The sequence below is a fragment of the Papilio machaon genome, chromosome 13 (genome assembly GCF_912999745.1).
Source record: "Papilio machaon chromosome 13, ilPapMach1.1, whole genome shotgun sequence".
Lineage (NCBI taxonomy): Eukaryota > Metazoa > Arthropoda > Insecta > Lepidoptera > Papilionidae > Papilio > Papilio machaon.
The window spans coordinates 989,666-1,006,912 of record NC_059998.1 but is presented as its reverse complement, the minus strand read 5'-3'; the positions used below and the strand labels follow the sequence as shown (position 1 = coordinate 1,006,912).

The window sequence follows — 17,247 nt, the reverse complement described above, 5'->3', positions numbered from 1 at the left end:
ATTTTAAATGGCAGGCAGGGGTACCAACCAAAGGCAAAGAGTAGTAAGTATAGTAGTGAAGTGCACCGGTGAAATGAAATACATTAATTTCTATGCAATACAATACAATATTACAGTAGTTTATCGTCGATAGTTTGCCATTTATCCTGAAGTATGATTTTATTATTATTTGATACTGATAATATTTTTCTTAAAGTAATACTCTTAACTTCTTTCAAATTTCATGATAAAATCTTTTGGTCAAATAGAATAATTCAGTCACACAGTGACCGCAACTATAATAATATTTTAATGATCAATATCTTAATAATAACAATTTGACACGGTTTAACAAGCGATAATAATATTCATATTTTGGATTTATTATTAATAGGTAGTTGTCAACACTGGTCAACACTTGGCCAACACTATAGCACAGTGCGATGATGAAATGAAATGAAAAAGCAAATGGCTGACTAGAAATTGATTCGACGTCTTCGACGTTCTCGAATTCACAACAAAAATAATCCTATTTAATTGCATGAATTATGCGCTATTTATGATCATGACTAGCAAAATAAGATTACTAAAGCTACAATAAATCCAAATAACTGTATATTACTTGCCTATATTCAGTCAAAGATACTAAATAAGACACCTTATCTAAGCATTATAGAAATTTGCAAATACAAATTACAGTGATTGGGGTGATCGCACGTCCGTTTTTTCTTAAGGTAAGTTGTTTTTATTTATATTCTGGAAATAATATTGATTAAAATCATAATATCTATCATTTGTGCTATAAAAATATGTAAAACTCCATTTTTTGCCAGTGTGATTAATTTATAGACAGCGCAAATTTTAAGGCTTTTAAAATTTCCTTATAGCTAAAAGTTTCGCTCGTGTAACTTGAATAACTTGCAATCGCGCGGCCATTATCACTGCTAATATTTTTTCCGTCTGTTATTCCGATTCCGACCGCTGGTTGAAATTGAACATTTTAATCCAGTTTATAATAACTGTATTGTTTACTGTTGTTTCAGTTGTAATGTGAAGAGGCGCAACATCCTGAGGGTCTCCGCCCTACCTGATCATGGAAAGGAGCTATGATAAGCGACATAGCAAGCATCATAAGGAGAAGCACAAGAAGAGAGATCACAAAAAGTACAGAAGACACAGTGGTACTCATGAACAATCATATGCTACAGTAAATTCTAGTAAGCCCCTTGTAGAATACTCTGATGTTAGTTCAGAAGACTTGTCAGCCCCCGAGGCAGGAGAAATAGAGAGTGAGGCGAGTTCAATAGGCCGGCACATTGCTGATGATCTTGACCGTACAAGAAAATCGCACCCAGTGCGTACATTTCTTGACAACAAGACAATCTCTGTCTCTACAACTTCAAGCCGCCGCACTATTGAAGAGTATCCTCTGACCCGTGATTCTTCCTCAGCAGCATCAAGGAGCCGACGGGGCCTGGAATATGTCGAGGCAGAGCCAGACTTCAGTGACACCTGTTATAAAAAAAAGAAAGAGAAGCGTAAAAAGGACAAAAAGAAACGTAAGAAGAAGTCAAAACACCGGTCAAGGTCAGCCAGTCTGGAGAGTGTGTCGCATGATGATGATGTACATATAGAGCCACGGCCAGTGAGCCCTAAGAGGTATCAGCAAGTGCCTATAAGTGAATGGGAGAAGGCCTCGTCTCCTCTTCAGAATGGGTCGTGTTCACCCATCTCTACGACTACACCGCCTATGAGGAGCAGACATGATGACTCTCCCCAAATGAGAATTGCAATGCATAGAGAGATGCCAATCCATACAGTGATGTACTCACCTCGCAGGGAAAGGTCTCCTGTTATAAGGTAAGATATGAATTTAAAAACAATCTAGGTATTTAATGCTACATTATATAATACTAAATTTTGTGTTCTATTTGAACACAATTGATATGATATGATTCAATGTTTGTTATATAACAATTGTGTTCTTATGTTTACTGAATTACATTACAATTTAAATAAGTCTATATGATTATAAGTTGGATACTATTTACAAGTTTTAAGATGGTTGTATTCTTTAAATAGTTTTTATTTAAATTTGTATTATTATATTTTTTAGACTAAGAGATATTACGGAGGTTTTTATATATATTAATTTCATACTGATAAAAAATGTGATTATCTTGTACAGTAGGCGGAGGCAGAAGTCTATGACACCACACACACCATCCATGCCGCCATACCATGAAACTGTCACCATAGACTCTGACAGTGAGCAGGTCTATGATAGAGTGAGGAGGGACTACTGGATGGACCACAGAGTGCAATCACCTATTATGGTTATATCAGGTATTATTAGACTTACTTCAAAATATGGAATTTAAAACACTTTAGTGGTCAATGTAACAGTACTACAGTAGAATTATAAACTGTACTTCTAGGATTTCGTTTTTTTTTTTTTGTTATATGGTGACAAAACTTAGTTTTAATTAAGGTACCCAATGATGAAAAAAATGTTGGGAGGGGGGGCCGTTAGCTGAGTACAAGGAATGTTAGCAAGGTGATGCCTGTGCTCTGTATATATGCAGCGTAACTTTCTTGCATTCAGTTACGGAGTTGCCCTGTGACATATTGATTATGAGAGCTGAGGGTACAATTTACTCTGCTATAGGACACCCTTATGAGTGCATAGTTGGACAGTTTTGTCTTAACCTTTTGAGTGCTTCTCGTCAGATTCTCCAACTCACGAGCCACGTATGCGGGAGTATAGTCCCCGACGTAGCCACCGTCGCAAGAGCCCCCGGCGACGACACAGGAGCAGGGAACGGGAAAGACATCGTGAAGCCCGCGCTCATCATAGGTATTTATCTATGTTAAATGGTACAATAACAAATTCAATAATTTATTTTGGTTTGAACTCTATAATGGTTTGGTAATATTTGAAATTACCAGCACTTGTGGTTTCACGCTATTTTCGCTAACTGCGATATTTATTATTTTGGCTAAATTAATTATTTAAACAGAATGTATGTTTTGTGCTATGGTTAGCTAACACCAGCATAATTTTTTCACTAAGAACTCAATACAATATTGAGTTTTATGATCTTAATACTTTGTTGTCTGGTCACGAGTTAACTCGTGTTTTTATGGCCGAACGTTGCTGACCGGTCACGCATCTCTGTTGTTTTCTCTGTTGGCAACCATACAGTGCAAGTGTTAGTCAGTATAACACAAGCTGATTCTCTCGCTTATAAGACCAGCCAAATCTTTTGTTGTAAAAATATTTAATAAATAAAAAAAAAATTAAAAAAACGATGATGGAACGTAATGAAGAATCTTTCAATGAATTATGCGCGGACTCTTTATTTTCAGTAAAATTGCCAGTCAACAATGTGTTAACACTTTTTAATGCTTTCAAAGCATCTGTTTAATAAACCCATTATGTTAAATAATTACTTTTGTGATTGTCACTAATAATGTTACAAGTGCTATATCTCCTGGTCTAATTCCATGTCTGCTCTTGGTCTGTCTAACGAAATGAATAGCGAAAACGTCGTCAAGTGAGTGACAACACTTGTAGCAGTGTAGATGATCTTATGTGTATTTTTGTATAAAAAAACAGATTAAGATAAATGTAAAGTTGCATGCTGAGATAATTATGTGAAAAGCAGATTATTTATGATTTAACAAACTTGTGTTAGTGGATAGTTGTATGCGTGGTTATGCATATTTTATAGATTTCTATTTTGCATGTCTAACATATCACAGCTTCTAAATCATAAATTTATCCAAGCATGTTTGTTGTTCAGGTGCTTTTCATACAGGTTTAAGCAAATAATTCGAGTTCTAAATACTTATTTTTATAAGTTTAGGCAAATATGCTTTCAATAATATAATTTTATATATTGTTAATGTAGTTATCAAACTATTTTAATGTATGATACATTTTTTATTATTTTTCACTTATAGTAAATCCTGATAAGCATTAATAATAAACAAAGCTACTAATTCGTAAAAAAAAATCATGGAGTCCTTGCCCTTGAGATGCCTATTGCTTTAAATATATTCGTACTTTAAATATAAATGTATTAACAATGCACATATAACTAGATCACACAGCCGCAGTTCAATGAAGCGACGTCGCTCAGTGTCACGAAGCCGGCGGCGCTCCTCATCTCCGCCACGACACCGGCCTCGGCACAGCGAGACAACCAAGGAGAGGCACAGGTAGACTATTATATTTTCTCACATAAATATACTTGAAACGCCTATACACATAAAAAAAAAAAACAATTTCATGACCCACCATAAATCCATCTTATTCTAAGACCTAAGTGACTAGTCTTGCAAATCTGGCCATATTATAACTATTTTCTGTCTGTCGACTCTCCCACTAGTTGGAAATTAGACCTCTCCAAATTAATTCTACAAATATTTTCTAGCATCTGTACACGTCTATGTCTACTATATGTTATTTATAATAGTTATATTGTGTACATATATGTTAAATTAATATTGTATGTTTATTTTTCAGAGTTAAACATGAATCACCAAGTCCACCATCGGCACTACAAAGGAGAATTGATTTTAAAGAGAAGATTAGCGATACAAGCTTGTTTGCGGAACTTGTTAAAGATAAACACAAAAGAGCAAAGGTTAGCAATAATATTATAAAGTTTTTAACAAGTAAAATAGAAACAACAATTGCTTCCCATATCATATAAGCAACAAATTATTACTGAAATTTATGAAAACATTTCCCTCTTTTTTTAGAAGCTTCAAGAAATCTTGAGCCAAAAGGAGGAGGAATCTCAAGGCGCGATTTCTTCAAATACTTCTATAAATAATCCAGAAATTATGACCATTGATGAACTTTCTAATGCCACAGCGGATAGTTCAACTCAGGTAAATTACTCACAAAAAAATATCCCACTTAGTACAAATTTCTTGTATTAGTTTCCTTTATTTAACAAGATATTCTTGCAACTTTATTATGTTACTATTTATATATCTATAGGTTTCAAAAGAAGAGGGTGAGAAAGAGCCGGCGACGGAGGTGGTTGACATTCCGATGCCCACACCCACGGGCAGCGAGGACAATCCCACGCCCACGGCTACGGCCACGGCCACGCCCAACCCGCTGCAGCCACCGCCGGAGTTCGACACCTTCGAACACAAGGCCACTGCTAATGGAGAGACAACTGATAGTGTTGAATCTGATGTATGTTTTGTTTGCCTAGTTTACTCATCATCATCATCATTAACCTGCCCTTATCCCTATGGAGGGTCGGCACAGTATGTACTACTCTTCCATACATCTCTATCAGCCACCATATCTGAATTTACCCGCTTACGCATATCCTCTTTCACACAATCCATCCATACTTTCTTTGGTCTTCCTCTACCTTTATAGCCATCCACATTCAATCTCATTACTTTTTTGTTTATATGAACATCATCCCTCCGCATAACATGTCCAAACCATGCTAACCTAGATCTTAGTTTTCCTAGTTTTCCTATTTTACTATGGTAGTTCGAATTATTTATTAGAAGAGAGTATTGTAAAATGGCAACTAATGATATTAATCAAATAAAATATGATAATGTTTTCCCAACAATGGATGTATCAATGTAATTGTATTTGTCGACAGCAAAAAACCCAAACCCCTCCACCACTACCGCCACCGCCGCCAAGCAGTGCGCCGCCACCGGTGTCTGGCACGGCCAGTCTACCCCCGCTACCTAAAGTGGGTGGCAGTGTAGTAGACGGGGTATACCTGCAGAACAGCCAGCCTGCGCCAACTGCGCATAAACCTAAGAGCCTCACCAAGTTGCCCATGCCCCCCAACACACAGGTATTAACCTTTTTAATCTGCCCTTTTAAGCCTTTATTTTTTCTTCTAAGTAAACAATGGTAATAAAGTCCAAAGTTAGTGTATTTAATGTTTTTTTTTGTTATTTTCAGGTGGAAGATCTGAAGACGTTAGCTAATGAGAGTCCTTTAAGTACACCATCCCCCAGCCCCATTAAGAAGCCAGACAAGCCAAAGAGAACCGGCATCATGAATCTTCCCATGCCACCTTGTAAGCAAAAAACATTTAAACTAGAAGACTGTTTCCTCTGTTGAAACCTACATGTTGCCTTTCAGCCTCTCTGTTTAATCTGAGATAACGAGATATTTTTGTATGTTGTGTTCCAGTGGTGCCGGATTCAGAGGAACTAAGCGCAGATGAACTGGACGGGTCTACGCCTCCGCCAGCCTCGCGTCGCGACCAGTACTCGCACGTATTTAGTGCACGTAACAAACGGGACCCCAATGTATGTACAATACATTGCACACAGTATTGTTGCACACCAATAATATTCTGTATAATATACGACCCGCCCCGGCTTCGCACGGGTGCAATGCAAAATATACCTACTACAGAATGTCCTTATACACAACGTTCACAGCGTTCACATTAGAAACCTTTAAATTTATCAGTGTTTCTCTACTATATTATGCATTTATTATACATACAAACCTTCCTTAAGAATCACTCTATCTATTAAAAAAAAACCGCGTCAAAATCCGTTGCGTAGTTTTAAAGATCTAAGCATACATACGGACATACAGCGAAAGCGACTTTGTTTTATACTATGTATTGATTGTTACATAGCCTAGATAGAATAACATAGCTTGGATAGATAAATTTACTTTTGACCATATTTGAAATGAATTTTATTTATAGTCAGAGTAGCAATTACTCTATTTTATTTATATTATTACTAGCTGTCGCTCGTGACTTCGTCCGCACTGAATTTAAAAAAAAACCTAATAAGTAGCCTATGTTCTACTTTTGTACCAAATTTCATCAAGATCTGTTCAGCCGTTCCCGAGATACCTTCAAACAAACATCCATCCATCCAAACATTCGCATTTATAATATTAGTAAGAAAGATATGCACAAAAATTGCGCTTATTCTAAAAATTAGGTTATCAACTGAGGTTTTAAAATTTGTTCATAATTTTCTTCCACAGTCTGGTTCGAAGTTAAAAAGGCCGAGAATATTGAAGAGACGGGGCTCCAAAGTAGTGCCGGTTGCGACGCCGACCTATCATGCCAAAGATTGGGGAGAGAAGTGTGTTGATGGCTTCCAGGTATACATTTTTATAAAGTTTCCAAATTTAGTTTAAGTCTTATTCCAGTGAAGTTAGAAATATTGTTTTTTTTTATATCATAAGGTGGCAAACAAGCAAACGGCCTGGATTCGCCGCAATAGCGAGGCGACCATTGCCCATAGTCATCCGCAAATGCAGATGCATTGCCTACCTTTAATCAACGGAGAAGGGGATGCACAGAGAGAGAATATTTCTCCTTCCTATGCTTCCCCTCTTCCGCCAAATCCATTTCCCCTTCCCATCCTTTCCTTTTAAGAAAGGATGGGACGGGAAAGAGGACTAAAATTAGGCCTCCGGTACCACACTCATCAGACGAAACGCGGAATTGCTTCCACTTGACGCCTGTCTTCTGTAAGGTCGTGGTATTTCACCGGGCGAGCCGGCCAATTCGTGCACCCAACAAATATTGTTGTTGCGGGATCTACCACTGTTAGATTACTTTAAGCTTGCTATTTTTTTTTATTTTATCTCTATACATATAAATTCTATTTGTATGGATTAAAAAATCTTGTTTATTTCTGCAGGTCATAACTCAAATAGGTGAAGGGACTTATGGTCAAGTTTACAAAGCTCGGGATAAAAACACTGGCCAGCTGGTGGCACTCAAGAAGGTACGGCTGGAGAATGAGAAGGAAGGCTTCCCCATCACTGCGGTGCGAGAGATCAAGATCCTCAGGCAGTTGAATCATAAGAACATTGTCAATCTACGGGAAATTGTCACTGATAAACAGGATGCTTTGGACTTTAGAAAAGTAAGTTATTAGTTCATTTTATTCATGTAATCGACTCATAAAGAAGGATTTTTCATGTAGTACTAATATTTGCCCGTGACTTTGTCTACGCGGAATTAAGAAAATCTAGTAAATATAATTAAATTTTTCAAATTGGTTCCATACTTTCAGAGCCTATTCAATGCAAACAAACAAACAATTGTTCAATTAAACTTTTCTTTATTTTATTATTAGTATATATGTCTAAAAAAAAAAAGCCTAGATGAATTTTGCAAAGTGAGTTACTATTTGTTTTTTTTTATTGTTATTTTTTCCATAATAGTGTTCTATATTAATAACTATTTGTAAATGGTAGACCTTTTTGTAAAAAATTATTTGGATGTGTTTTCGGCAACGCATCTGCGGTTCCTCTGGTATTGCAGATGTCCATGAGCGTTAATGAACACCTTGGTGTTACCACTGCTTGTTTGCCCTCTTATCTTATAAAAAAAAGATAAGTTTGGTATTCCCAAAAAGATATGAAAACATAGTGAGAGCTTAAATTTGTTTTCAAATTTATGTGGTCTAAAGTTAACAATATTGTTTGTTTTATTTGTAAAGGATAAAGGTTCATTCTACCTGGTGTTTGAGTACATGGACCATGACCTAATGGGTCTGCTGGAGTCCAAGATGGTGGACTTTACGGAGTCGCACAACGCGTCTATAATGCGACAGCTACTTGATGGGCTGGCGTACTGTCATCGCAAGAACTTCCTACATAGAGATATCAAGTGCAGTAATATCTTGATGAATAATAAGTGAGTGTGCAAGTATGTCTCATTATATCTGCATTATTCAAGGCTTTATCATTATATTGTATTGCAGTGACTCAATTTGTTTGATAAGGAAAGTTCAAATTATTTACATTTAAAAGTCTATGTTCTAGGTATAAATTACTTGATTTGTTTTATTTAGTACTAGCTTTTACCCGCGACTCAGTCTGCGCGGAATAAAAAAAAAAGCTCACAAGATAAAAAAAAAAACGTTCCTATGTTCTCCTTGTTCTAAGCTGCCTCCCCATCAATTTTCAGCTAAATTAGTTCGACTGATTTTCAGTTATAAATAGTGTAACTAACACGACTTTCTTTTATATATATAGATGTTTTAGACCTCATTCAAAGTAATTTAATGGCTGTTAAATCGACCCTTAGTGCATATTTAGTAAGAATTCTTCTTATTAGAGCAAACTGAATGAGGTAGTGAGTAATCAATTGCCTACAGTCTATAGGAATTATATGATGCAATAACAGTTAGTATGTAAAAAAAATTGTGATTTGATTTTCAGAGGGGAGGTGAAGCTGGGTGACTTTGGTCTAGCCCGGCTGTGGTCTGCTGAGGACAAGCAGCGGCCGTACACCAATAAGGTGATAACACTGTGGTACAGGCCGCCGGAGCTGCTGCTGGGTGAGGAGCGCTACGGGCCCGCCGTTGATGTCTGGTCCATGGGCTGTATACTTGGAGAATTGTTCCTCAAACATCCATTATTCCAGGTACAAAGAAATACTGGGTAGAGTAGTGTGATTTTATACTGTTTATTTTCCTTGAAGCTAAAGAAATGCTTATGATGCGATGTGATAGAAATAAAAAGTGTATTAACCATAGGTTTCAGAGACCGAAATCCCCGTTTTAAAGCATATTGTTATCTCTCTTTCTTCAAATGATAGGTTTTATATAGAGATTTTAGTCTCAAAAACCCACTGTAAGTGTTGTTAATTTACTAATTGACATTTCTGAGCTATTGTGAGTGAAGTCACAATATCAACTGTATTCCATGTGTTCACGCTTGAACTTCGCGCCACGGCGGAGCGCGATAGTTGCATGTCGTGAACACAGCAGCGGATGCGCGAGCTGCGAGCGGCTCGCGCAAAACTTAACTTCGTTCAGCTACTCTCCAAAAAAGCGCTTGGCGCACGTAATTAATAATTTTGTTTGCTCAACTTATTGTAATCTTTTTATAATCCTTAATATATTTTTTATAAACAAAGTTTAGAGTCTCACTTAATCTCCAACACCATGCTAACATTTATTTAATAATATTTCCAGGCCAGTGTAGAAATGATGCAGTTAGAGATGATATCTCGCGTGTGTGGTACACCAGTACCAGGTGTATGGCCTAATGTGGTCAACCTGCCACTATGGCACACGTTGAGACCAAAGAGGTTCCATAAACGCTGTGTGCGGGAGCAGTTTGCCTTCATGCCCGGACCAGCGCTTAATCTGCTTGATCGCATGCTGGAGTTAGACCCGGAGAAGAGGATCACTGCTGAGGAAGCTCTTAAAAGTCCGTGGTTGAAGAATGTGGTGCCGGAACAGTGAGTTCTGATGATTATTGTTATTACTTTAAGCTTAAATGAATTGAAAATAGACATTAATACAGAAAGGAATGACGTAAACAGCACAATAATTTTTTTCTTATATATGTTTTTTTTTTTACTTCCAGAATGCCAGCTCCAGAGTTACCAACATGGCAAGATTGTCACGAGTTGTGGTCAAAGCAGCGAAGGCGACAGCAAAGGGAACAAGACCAGACCAAACCAAAGTCTTACGGGTTCTCGTCCAACGATTGCGACAAAGACCCTAATTTCAAGCAGAATGAAAACTCAAACCAATCGGATTCCGGCTTCAGAAGTGAATCATATAAAATGGAGAGTGGTTTTAAATCGGAGTCAGGGCAAGAGACTGTGGGACAAGTTAAATAGTATATGGAGTATTTCTATGGTTATTATGGATAACCATAGATTTGTGCCTTGTGCTTTAGTGAGTGATACTAAGTGCTAGTGACACAGTTTTAGTGAATCACATTTCCATTCCTAGGATCAGTTTGCTATCTTCTATTCCGGGAAGATTTGCTAATAGCTTGAAGCCATCTCAAGACTTCAGGGTTGCCAGCTGTGAAAATGAATTCAAGAAGGTAATGAAGAAGTGAAAATAATAAGTAAATTATAGTATTGTAATGTTATTTATCAAATTATACTCTGTGATAGGAATTTTTAAGGGCGAGATATATATCATAATTTTTACATCACAGACTATATTAAACATCTTGTAATTACCCAAAATAAGTGAGAGTTTAAATATCTATTGTCCAAGGAATCCTGGATATAAATAAGCTAACAATGGCAATACTTACAACTTCTACAACTTATTCCTATTAGGGATTTTATTACTGTGAACTTTTTTTTTTAAATAAATAGACTTGTATATTCAAGAGAAATTTAATTTATTAAATCTGAAAGTAATAAATATTAAATCATTTAACTGCATAATGCTGGATATTTTTCACATAAGTTTCCCAATAAAATAATCTTAATCTTTCATAAAGTTAACAATAATATTTTTTGATTATTTGTTTTAATTTTTTTTTTTATTGAAATATCTAGATGCACAAGATGGTTTTATTGTGTATTACTCATGTACTGATTTATCATATTTTTCCCTTTTAAACTAAAATTTACTTCCAGTTTAAAAATCTTTATTTATTTTAACGATAACAACATATAACTATAGATGAAGTGTTTAAGAACAGTTTGTCTAAGCTCTAATCAAGAGTTGTTTTGCGGAACATCCCTTTATATTGCAAACTGACAACTTGAAAACATTGAGTTTTTCACCTCACTTGTGCTTTTAATTAGGTTAGGTATCTATAGGTCTTAAATCTATGTCACCATAACCCTTAACCTATCCTTTAAAACCAACTGACATCCCTATATTAAATGATACCTGAACAAACTGAGAATAAAGAAAGACCAAGGAAGCTGATGAAGTGGTAATGAGTCACCATGAATACGCTTTCGCCAATTAAACGTGTTAATACATCTGTGCGTTTTATTTATTGGACATAACATCTTTGTGTTGATAGACAGACATCTAGAACAGATCTAGCCAAAAATGGTCATAATTATAGACAACATGACTAACTAAGAAGAAATCGGGGACAAGCAATCTTTAGTCAGTTTACAGAAAAGCATTGTTGAGATGTGTAAATTATGTTTACAGAAATATCAAGTTATTTTTTTTAATGTTTCATAATGATTTAAAATACTTTGTTGTCACAAGATTTTAGAGATTTTTCAAAATAAGGATAAGAGAATATATTGATTTTTCATTTTAAACATAAGCTTAATTTAAAATAATTGATTTTACACACATTTTATTGTTAACTGAAAGAAAAGAAAAATTTTTATGATTGTCGTAACTGGATATTGTAGCTAGTAAATATTTTTTCATCTCAATGTTTGTTCTGCTCTTATCTACACCTTACAGTATATAGAGTATTTAACTTGAGATAAATGATCCTTTAATTATATGTCTGTGAATTGATCTATTTTATTACGAACTAGCTTTTACCCGCGACTCCGTCCGCGCGGAATAAAAAAATAGAAAACGGGGTAAAAATTATCCTATGTCCGTTTCCTGGTTCTAAGCTACCTGCCCACCAATTTTCAGTCAAATCGATTCAGCCGTTCTTGAGTTATAAATAGTGTAACTAACACTTTCTTTTATATATATAGATTATGAGATTGGATTTATTTTCATCAGTTGTAGTAATTCTTCCATGTTGAGATTTATGAATGCTTAAATACCATTTTGCCAGAATGAGGTGAATTAAACTATGTTATGTTTAGTGATGCAACGGAAGTGTCTTACCGGAACCAGAAACGGAAACAGATGTCAAAAATAAATTTTAGCAGAAACGGAAACGGAAACGGATGCGGAAACAGAAGTGTAAATAATGATAAAAAACATATTTACAAAAATATTTTTTCGGTAAAAACAGTTTGTATTCGTTTTTAATTTATTAAGGCATTGGATATCGGTGTCCTTTAGCCTTCAATGTATGTATTTTTACTATGTGTTAAAATACGCGTTTTTTTTATTTATTTTCAGGAAACAAAATTACACTATTTACAAATTAAAGTTCGCCAAACCACTCGTGTTAACAAAAGACAAATATATTTCTAACTATATAATGATGATGATATATTATCACTTATTCAAAAGTACATTTAATAACTCGTAAGTATGAAATAGTCACATTTTGCCAGTTGTCAAATTTTATATGGACAACAACTAGACAGTTTACTCCAGCAAGAGAAACTGATTGTTTCAAACAGCAGCAGAAAATATTACGCGCTTAAATTCACAAAATAGTACGTAAACAAACAAATGCGACAAGTGCCGAAAGACCGCGCACGGACTGCCCGTCTCGCGCCGCGCATTTGGATCTCTCAGCCGTCGTAAAGTTCCGTTTTATTTCCGTTATAAAAGTTGCGGAAACAGAAGCAGAAACGGATGTTGAAAAGCACGCGGAACTTCCGCACTTGCGGAAACGGAAACAGACATCCGTTGCATCACTAGTTATGTTATAAAAACTGTTTGTTTACCAACATGTCTCAGTCAAATTTTAAATTAAAATTAAACCATTCCAATTTAGTAAGTGTATAACGGAATTTATTGGTGTGGTTACATATTTAGTATACAGTCTTAAATACCTGTAACTATATAAATTGTACAGAGTGATTTGAGTTAATCTCTATATGTAGATAGTTAAGTATATTTGTATATGAAATAAAAATATATAAAAGATAATTATTTTTAATATAATAATGGTGTCAAGTTTGCTAAAGATTGCCAAGTTTAAAATAATAAAGACTCTTTTGTGGCCTTTAACAAAATATGTATGATAAAATGTACTCAATGTTTATTTTTAATTCAGTTAAAATATATTAATTGTTAATTATCAATTTGGCAATAAACTGAATTCAAGTTTTAATTTGTTTGTACATATAATGGGTATGGTTACATTTTAGTTTATTAGTTCTGTTTTGTAATATGTAGATTTTTTTAGGAGTATATTTAAGTGGAATGCGGATATTGTACACTTTTATTTATTTGTAAAAATTATGTGATCATTAAAAAGCAAAATTATCATTATTAAGGAAATTTTGGCAATATTGTTTTGTTAGTGACACTTTTGCAGATGCAATTTTAGGTCCAAACTATTTTACTAGTCTTTGATTAAGTTTTTATTTAGTATCTACTATGAAGGCATTACATGTTACACTTCACTTCATTCATAATAAAAATAACCTTCCGGGTCGTTTCCCACTCATGTGGGGTCAGTACGCAAGGTTTTATAAACCTTAAAGTTTTGGTTTAAGTTTTTACAGCCGCCTGCCAACTCTACTTGGGAGGAATATTTTAAAATTGAATATAATTTAAACTAAATAAGAATAATTGTCTTTAAAGTTAATACATAATTGTGACAATATCTTCATTCCACTGACTCCAATTAAAGAGATCCGTAATATTTAAGTTAGCATAATAAATCGGATCTACCAAACTATTTGGCATTTAATATGTTATAGTGTAATTATATGTTGTAAGTAAATAATGTGTATATTCAACTTTTAGCAATATCAGCAGCATCACATTGTGTTTGTATATAACTTGAAGTAGTACATAAGTTTGTACACAAATGTTGCAATAGTAAAACTGTTCAAACATGTATTGATGTGGATATATTTAATGGATTGGATTATTGTTAAGTAAATTAGTTTAAGAAATGAGCCAAAAGGCTTGTTTCCAAAGCTTGAAAGCCTAAGATTTATGTATTATCTGCTCAAAATTATTTATGCCTTGTATTTTTTCTCTCAGATCTTCCATTATTCTGTTTTAAACTAATTTAGTTTCTTGAACCGAATGCATTGGTCAATTTGTAATAAACTGGCTCCGTGTTTATTGTGAGCAGTGGAAGTTACTTTAGATTCGGTATTTGTACATTCCAACAGCAGTTGAAATGTAAAACATTGATTTTTCAACTTTTAAAGTGTCGCAAGTAGCGGCACAAGCCAACCCCGTGGTGACATTTCTGATGTGTTGGGATTGTAATAATTGGTCAATTTTTTTGTGTATTAATTTCTAAATAGTACTAGTAATATATTCCATCACCAATAAAACCAATTTTATGCAATAGTATTTGCTAAACCAAAGTTAATTTCTGCTTCCCTTATCAGAATTGTAGCGAAATGAGCATAATTAGGAAACATGGCCGCTGCCGCTGGACAGTTGTATTAAATAGTGATAAAAGGGCGGTGTTGCCATGGTAACAAATAATCCGGAGTTTAGGGGACTTTGTGATAGTGAATTTTAAACATTTAGATAAAATATGTATGAAATATTAAGTAAGTTGTTTTGAACATTTATTATGTTGGTGAATTGGGTGAATAATTTTATTTATTAAATCAAAACGACCGTGGAAAGTTACTGGGAACTATTTCAACTGGAATGAAATTTTTAATAAAGCTGGAATTTTTTTAGGTGATATGTTAACTTCGTTCCAGTTCCTATACTCTGATGTCCATGTTTGAACACGTCTGCGTTGATTTTATAAAGGCGTTGTGTTGTTTTATAGAAGACTGAGTGCCGCGAGTGTCGCCATAACTCTGGATTGTTATAATTTAAAATGAATTGTAAAAATGTACCTAACTTTTCTATAAATAATTAAATAGCAATTATTATGATGTGTGACTTTTATTATCCCTTTTTTTATTAAACTAGTCGTCATCGACTCATAGTTCCCACTGAGGATCGCGGAACATACTTAAGTTAGAGGTGAGCCTTAGTCAAACTGACCCCTAGTTCAAAGGTTGACTTCACACATATCTTAGAATATTTCTCCGTATGTTAAATTTGTATTAAGATGTTCTGCAATAATTAATTGCTTGTTATGCTTATAGCATAGGCTTTAACTTCAATGAACTTGAAAACGTTTAGCAAAATATTCAAAAGCTTTATTTTTTATGTGAAATAAAAACAACAATTTAATAAAATGCGTTTATTAATAAAATGAAGGAACTAGCTTACATCTATGTTAAGGCACATGTTAGCCTGCTTATTGACCGGTTCAAATATAATTTGGATTTTACCGTTGATTTATTCTTGAAACACTTGCAAGAACATCAAGATTCTTGAAAAAACTGAGGAGACTATGTTTCTGTAATAGTGCTTCGGCAGTGGAAATGCACGTTGAGTACACACTGAATAGAAGCAGACTGAGTCAAATAAGATGACTAGAATTTTATATGACCTTAGTCTTGAAATACACGATGAAATTAATTTAATCGCTTTATATAATAGAAGTTGATATTAAATTTTTGTTATCTTTTAAATATGAAGAGGAATTATGAAGTATAATTAGTGTTAAAAAATTGTGAATTTATTTTCATTTTATAATCTACAAAATGGCCGTCATCGCCGTCACTAGGCACCGTTGATTCAGCTTACAAAATACAAATTGTACAACGTGAAATGTAACATTTTATTTAACTATAATATATTATTAGAAGTTTATAGTTCACTTTAAGTTGTGTTTTCACTAGCGGAACTAGTACAGATGTTTCTGCAGTGAAAGCCCACCGTATCCGTAAATGGCGTAACATAGATAAGTACTTTGTACGAAATATAATATTTTATCTATAATCTTATAATTAATTCTAATGAATTACGAATCATGAATTATTTTTATGTGTATAAATAATTTTCTGTTTTTTTCTATGAATGTATGGATTGTATGAAAAAAGGAAAGTAATAACATCTTAGAAGTCTTACGAAAATAAAAATAAATATTATGTAAACTAAAATAATACAAATATTTAAAAATTCAAATTATTATTTTTCAGTAAAAAAAATTAACAAAACTAACGAAATAAAAAAATGTTACAAAAATTGAAAAATTTTCGTAAATACTAATTATATATTATTTTATTAAATTTTAACATAATATTTTTGTGTGATAATTATTTTTTAATAAAATAACATAAAAATATAAAATAATTGATTGAATAATTTAACAAAAATGGGCATACTTTGGGCCATTGGACCCAATTGTTATTATTTCCCTTTGGGACCGAACGATCGTATGAAAACACACAAAAATGTATAATTTGTTTATAATACAGTCAAAACCGTTTATGGCGACATCGTTTAGAACAACGTACCGGTTAAATTGACCAAAATCAAAGGTCCTGGCTGAATGTTATATACATATCTTTCCTATTAATACCTGTCACCGGTTGTTACAACTATCGGTTTTTACGACTCAATATGAGTAGTCCCTTCGATGTCGTTATAACAGATTTTGACTGTAGTTATAAAATTTGTTTATATTAGTTATAAATAACAGTTACCGTTAATTTTCATTATAACTAGTGTTGGTCGATGTTAGGTACGTATTTTTTGTAATACTGAGCTGGTAGTATTTCAAGGTGTTGCAACCTGAAATAAGTAATAAAATAAATGCTTATTTAAAATAATGACCTTCAATTTATATTAAACTAA

At 34.0% G+C, this 17,247-nt stretch overlaps 2 protein-coding genes across 6 annotated transcripts in view; one reads left to right on the top strand and one right to left on the bottom strand.

Moving 5' to 3' along the window:
- Positions 1-400: 400 nt before the first annotated feature.
- Positions 401-11,088, top strand: LOC106719328 (cyclin-dependent kinase 12). Of its 5 annotated transcripts, none has more exons than XM_045680474.1 (18): positions 401-713; positions 1,023-1,160; positions 1,434-1,839; positions 2,168-2,325; positions 2,710-2,836; positions 4,087-4,203; positions 4,511-4,631; positions 4,750-4,881; positions 4,994-5,197; positions 5,628-5,831; positions 5,942-6,059; positions 6,176-6,294; positions 6,998-7,117; positions 7,663-7,890; positions 8,470-8,666; positions 9,194-9,398; positions 9,952-10,220; positions 10,349-11,088. In XM_045680474.1, the coding sequence occupies exons 2-18, from the start codon at positions 1,073-1,075 to the stop codon at positions 10,605-10,607; spliced, it is 3,072 nt and encodes a 1,023-aa protein (XP_045536430.1). In that variant the 5' UTR covers positions 401-713; positions 1,023-1,072; the 3' UTR covers positions 10,608-11,088. The 5 variants fall into 5 exon arrangements, with proteins under 5 accessions (XP_045536430.1, XP_045536429.1, XP_045536428.1 ...); XM_045680473.1 differs by having other exon boundaries at positions 1,431-1,839; XM_045680472.1 differs by having other exon boundaries at positions 1,023-1,196.
- Positions 11,089-17,149: 6,061 nt separating this feature from the next.
- LOC106719329 (unconventional myosin IC) overlaps positions 17,150-17,247 on the bottom strand; it is a 41,717-nt gene continuing 41,619 nt past the window's right edge. The window contains exon 20 of the mRNA XM_014513650.2: positions 17,150-17,184. Within this exon, the coding sequence (XP_014369136.2) occupies positions 17,170-17,184 (15 nt within the window). The 3' untranslated portion in view covers positions 17,150-17,169. The remainder of the gene's footprint in view (positions 17,185-17,247) is intronic.